Here is a 7205-nt window from a genome sequence, read left to right on the forward strand (position 1 = left end):
AAACTACACCTGATTGTTGACAATTCATGGTAGATCATTTGTTGAAAAGAAGAGAATGTGGAACATGAAAAAGTGTATTGGATCGAGTTAGAAGCTGAAATAACTTAATACAGAGTAGCGATATAAGTTCAGAAAATTGAATTTTGCCATATGACAATCATTCAATAAAAGTGCGACCAATTAAGTTAAAAAACCAAGGAAGAAAGGCCAAGTACATTTATTACCAGACTATACTTATGTGGCGGACAAAGGATTTTAAACACAAAACTGGCAAAACGCTAAAATATTCACTGGACCCTCTTAAGCTGCTTTGAATAATTAATACAAAGCAATATTGTTTCAACACGATTTAGCATAAACGTTAAAAGTAATGCACAAAAAGTCAAGACATCATACAAAAGGTGTACTTACATTCAAGTGAACCGGAGTATATTCAATCAAATCGTTTGTTCTAGGCTTTAAATACTTGAGTAAATCTAATAGCGTGTGCAAGTTTAATAGCCGAGAAAATATTCAAGCGTTGATTTTTAGACAGAACGCCACATGGAGTCTCCGACAGCAAAATACAATGGTAGAAACGAAACGGACCAAGCGCGCGGAATGCACGAGGTATAAACAACGTTTATCTGTTCGGAGATCAATAACAATGGTTAACCATGCGCACCATCATCTAAATACAAGCTCCTTGTTAGCATGACCGTTTACGATTGTTATTGATAACGTAGCCAACGTTTCGGCGGCAAAAACACGGTAACACTGGTATAATGTGTTGGGTATATTATTATGATCAACGCCGGATCGCTTGGACAGATTTCGTTCTATAGAATCGTTTTGAGGCGTTCGACGCACACGCGTGCTGTCATCTAGTGATGGGAATAATCTTGTTATTAGTAGTCTGAAACAAAATAATCGATTGGTTTTATTATCTCATTACCTGTACAGTATTGATTACTTTATAGTCATTGGTACAGTATGTAGTATAAACGAATAACAATACAATTAGGTAACTCAGTTGAAGTAATTACAACCACTTTTTTATAATCTTTCGAATACATAATTGGCGAATTAACTATTTCATGTAGAAAATAAAAAATATAAAATAGAACAAATATTTATCATAATTAGGTAATCAATTATAAAATATAAAATATTAATGATAATCTGAAAACTGCGTCTTGCATTGCGAAAAAAGTGTTAGTTTATAAAGTTAAATTTAAATTACTATTTAAAAATATAATATAATGATATTTGGATGAAGTCTGTTCCAACGGTCTTCATTTGTCTCGTTTTTAATAACACGCGTTCTGATGCATATAGGCACAACTAGGGGGACAATTAGGGTTTTTTAGCATCCCTGAGTTCAAATGTAGCACTCTTATTTTATTTTCAGATCTATATAATCATTAGTAATTACTCGGGCCCGGATTTAAATGCACTTAAAGCCATACAAATATACTCTAAAAAATAGCAAAAAAATGCATTTTAACACAAAAATTACCTTAAAAATGACGTAATTTTTTTTTGTTTTAGGCATTATTTAACACACTATATTAAAATCACAAACACGTAATACGAACAACGTCTGCGATGCAATACGAACTGACTGGTAAATTGTTATTTTACGAAATACTGGTGACGTTCCATAGTCTATAATAAATTAAGATAAGATAAAAACTGAATCGAAAAAAAGTGTATGGAAAAACCCGATAAACCTACTAAAATATCAAGAAAATATTTGTCTTTTGATTTTATTTTGAATAGGCTAAATGTGTTTAGTTTGTCGAACAATTATGTATTAAAAACCAACAAAATGACCTAATAATACTAAAAATACTCTAAAAATGAAAAAACGTCGAAATATACAAAAAAATAAAAAAATTCAAAATAAAATTTGTAGTTTAGTGTAGTTATGTATGAAACGAATTATGTTTTTAAAGAGCATTGTATATGATCAACCAAAAAAATATGCACTTTGCATTGATATCCAGGCTCTAGTAATTACAGTTAAATACCATTTTATTTTATTATCAGCAATTTTAGCACCCCTATATTTGGGCTCTAGTTGCGCCCATGTTCTGATGGAACAAAAGTCACGAGAACACATAAATATTTTAATTGTAGCGTATAAAGTTCAGGATATGTATTTTTGTGTTATTTTATATAATCTGTGGCTTTTTACTACTAATTTTTATCGTATGAATGTATTAATTGATTAATTTATTCGAATAATCGAATTGACTCAATCATAATATATAATAGTTATATATATATAAATATAATAATAGTTTTTTTTTTTTTTTATGGTGTTTCTTTTAAGCGTTCCATACTCGGCTATTGACGGAGTGGCGAGTGTGGCCGACGAAAGGAGAAATGAGGTCACACACGTGCCGGAGTGGCGAAAAACGGGCCCGAGAGAAAATTCGGTACCAGGAGATCAGGAGTAGCGAGCGTATGTTGCAGCGGCAGCGGCAGGGGGGCCCTCGTAATGCGCACGCGCTGGCTTTGCAGAAGCTCCAGCACAGGTCAACTAACCCGGGAATCCGCTGCGCACACGAATTCTCTCCGCCGCGCACACGCGATCCGCCCGGACTTTTTATTTTCGGTAACGATTGACGCTTTATGCGCCGTCATTTCATGCGAACGCTTTTTGATCGGAGGGGTCGCCCAATCCGTCGATCGTAATACAAGTTAACATTTCCATTGAACGCTTGTAAATCTATTGTATATTTCTTGCCACACAATTTCTGTACCAAAGGGTTTGTCTGTAAGTTTCCTGTTCTACGTTAGTGAGCGAACTTGTACAGATTTGCAGATTTACTTCTTGCAAAAGTGCCGAATTGTCGAAAAAATAAATGACTAGTCGATTCGTTAGTCCTTACGTTCACCTGGGATCTAAAATAAATTTATAAACTTTCAATGCCAGAAACTGCACGGTGTATTCGACAATTGTTTTTTACTTTCTTCGGATTTAGATGTTTCACGTCAAGCACTGTAGAAAGCATTATACGTTTATAATGTGCACTCGTTTTCTTAATGTATATGTTTTCGAAAAAAAAACGACCAATAAAATGTTGGTATAATATTCGGTTTATTTAAATTTCAAATACTACCTATAAAGTAGTACACCTTTATCATTTATAAAAAATTAACTAATTTTACATGACATTTCTAGACATGATCAATAATTTATTATTATACCATATATACATATAGAATATGTTTTATTCAAACAAATATAATATGTATTAAAAGTAACAAGTTTTAACCAGAGCTGTTTATAAATAACTTATTTAGTTTTATATGTATTCAGTTTTTTATCCAACATATATCTCCTCCCTTAATTATGATATTTCAAAGTAGCTACATCACTGCAAAAATAGTACATTATTAAAACAATAATAGTTTTAATATTATTAATAAATATAATAAATTAAATAATCCTTATATGTATAAAAGAACAGGCCTTTTTTGTTCCCATTCTGTGACGACACTATTTAATTATTTTAAATATTGTTTTTATCATCGTTGAAAGGCGCACGTTGCTATGCAGGCTCATACCCATTGGTGTGGGGGGGGATAAGGGCTTAAACCTCTCCCGAAAAACAGGTAAAATTATTAAATATGTTTTTATATACCTAGTAAAAATGGTATATAGATTATATAATTATGAAAATGTACAATCTAAAACCCCTCCTAAAATATTTTTTTGTGTAAGCGCCTCCTGCTATGTATGAAAATGTTCGCTGTAAATTACGCGTTATGGTAATGGATCATTGGCGCAGCGCGTGTTTGTAGTGAATTAAAAATGACTCCACGCAGCGCGTGAAACGTTGCATTATAGGTTCGGCGCAATCATGTGTACCCGCCTCAGGGGCGTCATTTCAACTTTTGAAAGGGTTAGGAAGTGTTTAAATTTGCCGAATTCATAATATTTAAAAAATTATAATTACCTATTTATTTAAATATTTAATATTTATGGACTATAGACTATCAATAATATATTTTTTCGGAACAAAACATGTAAGGATTAGTAATGAATAATGATATCATGATGATAAACAAAGAACATGAAACGTTTTAATTTACCCGATTAAATAATAATATTAAAGATAGTAAAACATTAATTTATTTACTTATCCTATAGGCTGTAAGTTATCTATTAATAGGTTTAATGGAATAATAATATATATCTAATTAAATAAATACTGATAATTTTATCATTTGTGTATTTAATACTTTACAGAACTTATTTATAAAACATAAAATTGTATCTCAAATATAATGTATCGTAGTTTGAGGTTAGTAGTAACGATTTTAACAGTTTTTTTTTTTTTTTATAGATTATGAGCTCAATTTTTATGGTATCGATATCACGAAAATTGTTTTATAAAGATCACTTATGAAGAAATATAAAATATACCAAAAATAAAGTTTATAAGGTTCGCGTCATAAAGATTATCATAAACCGGGGAGGAGCCAGTGTTTCACAACCGTGAACGTGAACGTGTATTTAAAAGAGAATATTATCTGATTTCTGATTACAGAATAGTAAATAAAAATGTACTCTTTACTGATTTTAGCATTTGATCATCGGACAAAGAATTGCCGACTTTTTAAAATTTCTTAAAGTGGGGTATTTTCCATAGTCACCCCCCCCCCCAAATAACGCGCCTGACCCACCTTAAAACGTATACATGAAATATAAATAAGAATAAAATTTCACGATGCCATGACTTATATTGTTTCATAATTCCAAAAATGAATCTAATAATAGTTTTTATAGCCACATTTTTATAGTTCTAGTCGGACTCTCTCAGTTGTTTTATTTTTGTAAATTGTATTGTTTTCTTTGTTCTTGGCTATCGATAACGATTAAGGTATGGCATTAAAAATAACAAATATAGCTTGGGCTCAAACCATAACATTTCTGGAGGCCCTAAGTGGGTATGGTCACCTACCTGCCTTGCCAGCAGTGTTAGTTATAAGCAGTGCCGGATCTAGTATATTTTTACCCGGGGCAAAGTATAAAATTAACACCCGCCCCTTTGTTATGCTCAAAATTATACTTATGTACCAGTAAAACTCTAAAGAAAAAAATCGAATAGAATAAAAGAAAAAATATATCTATTTGCTAGATTAGAAAAAATATGTATTAAATAAAAAACTTTAAATACAAATTATTACAAACTAATACATGACAATAATCATACAATAATCAAACAAATTATCATTAAATTTTGATTTTTCTTGCTTTTCTGGCAGCAAATTCGTTAATTATATCATCATAATCTAAATTTTAGCAATTTGATTTTCGATTGAAATAATTGAATTTGATAGTTGTTATATGTCGAAGAAAAATTAGTTTATCAGTATTGTTAATCGGGTTTTAACATCATGTGTTATCTGATTATTGTAATTTATAGTTTGTAGATATCCTATTAGCATTGATTATAGAATAGATTTCTATAATCAATGCTATTAGCAATAAAATATACTACAATGAGTCGCAGAAAATATATTTAGTAGACAAATAACATCTATTGGGTTTTTGAGTTTTTTCCATTGTTGTTATAACCATAAAGTCAAATGGAGATAGAAATTGTAATTTGTATAATACTTTTATTATAAAATGAATAAAAACTATTAATATATATACACAACTTATTTTGTAATTTGACGTTCCCCGACCAAAACTTCCGGGACAAGAGTCCCGGTTCATCCCCCCCCTAGATCCGGCCTTGGTTATAAGGCGAGAATAGATGGATCACCTCCTTGGTATTTGGTTTTTTTAAATTCAGTAATTCATGAATGATTCAACTCAGACGAACCGATTGAGTTGATTCATTGGTAACGCTGATTATTTTACAGAACCGAAAGTTAAACGATTCATTCTAGGCTGTGATTCAATTCGACTTTATTTTATCGTAGTCCGTGGTTATCAAGTATCCAGTGTTATCAATTTATGTGAAAATCCTGTCGCTTATATTTGCCAAGTCATAAACATCCGAGCTCTAGTCATAAAATATATTAATATTAATTAGTTAATAATTATTTTAAATAATTATTAATTATAATAATTATATAATTATTTTAACTTATTTTAAATGCTATTTATTGTATTAATACTTTGAAATTAAATCACTGAAAAGAATTTTTAAGTGCAAATTTTGAGAGCATATTATAGGGTTCATAAATGCATAAGTGCTTGCATATTTTTTGATTTTTTAGAGCTACAAGTTCTCTGCCCTAGTTATAACCCTTTAAATCAGTGTACATACATAGTGATAGTAATAACAATAACAATATTTTTATTGAATACAAAATAAAAATAAAAAATGCGGTCAAAACATATTTGCAACAAAAATATTATAAAAAAATTTAAAAAGTTCAGTTTTTATTTTAGTTATGATGTAATATGTATTTTCTGTTCCCCCACTCAACACACCCACAATTTGTATATACCTCGGAGGTCTTTGCCTATATACGCCACTGAGCCTACATTTATAAGTATATAATATTTATACATTTATACATTTAATCGTTAAACATTTGATAACTGCTTTGCACAAACAATCTAAATCGGTAGGCATTATTATCAGTATAATAATAATTTCAGTTAAAATTACATTTAAATGATTCGAAGTGATTCGCTGGATCGATTCAGTGAATTGAAACGAATCAGGAGAATCGATTCATTTAACTGAATCATATTTCGTATCCCTACACTCGGCGGACCGTTTAGCGTCCGTTACGCGCAGAGCGGTTTTTCATCGGTTCCCCAAACGTTCGTTCACAGTTATACAGCGCTGTTCCAGGTGGAGTATTTTGTTTCTTTGTTTCGAAACGTGAAGCGTTTCGTACGGAAATGTGGGAATGACCTACTGCGGCGAGTGGCTGGTGGAGGGAAGTTGTTCTGAATGTACGACATGTTTACCAACGTGCATCCAGTACAGTACAGATACTAGTGATGGGAATAATCGAATGATATAATCGAATCATTCGATTATTTGAATAATCGAATCAATTCGATTATTTTAAAAATCTTTCGAATTATAAAATAATGAAATAATCGAATGAAATAATTATTCGAATAAAATCATACAAATTAAACATTTTCTCATCTCAATTTTATTACTTTTATCATACACAATCAATATAATTAATCGAAACCATTCGAATCAATTCGATTTAAAAACGATTTGATT

At 30.7% G+C, this 7205-nt stretch overlaps 2 protein-coding genes across 4 annotated transcripts in view; one reads left to right on the forward strand and one right to left on the reverse strand.

Moving 5' to 3' along the window:
• The window catches only part of LOC112679459, a 13955-nt gene extending 12367 nt beyond the window's left edge, over positions 1–1588 (reverse strand). For all 3 annotated transcript variants that reach the window (XM_025549254.1, XM_025549253.1, XM_025549252.1), the window contains exons 1-2: positions 1499–1588; positions 412–895 (exon numbers count right to left, since the gene is read on the reverse strand). The gene's annotated coding sequence lies outside the window, so the exon portion shown is untranslated. The remainder of the gene's footprint in view (positions 1–411; positions 896–1498) is intronic.
• A 782-nt stretch (positions 1589–2370) lies between these two features.
• The window catches only part of LOC112679475 (zinc finger BED domain-containing protein 4-like), a 7492-nt gene continuing 2657 nt past the window's right edge, over positions 2371–7205 (forward strand). The window contains exon 1 of the mRNA XM_025549292.1: positions 2371–2449. Within this exon, the coding sequence (XP_025405077.1) occupies positions 2371–2449 (79 nt within the window). The remainder of the gene's footprint in view (positions 2450–7205) is intronic.

The sequence above is a fragment of the Sipha flava genome, unplaced genomic scaffold (assembly GCF_003268045.1).
Source record: "Sipha flava isolate LNK unplaced genomic scaffold, YSA_version1 162_pilon_pilon, whole genome shotgun sequence".
Classification (NCBI taxonomy): domain Eukaryota; kingdom Metazoa; phylum Arthropoda; class Insecta; order Hemiptera; family Aphididae; genus Sipha; species Sipha flava.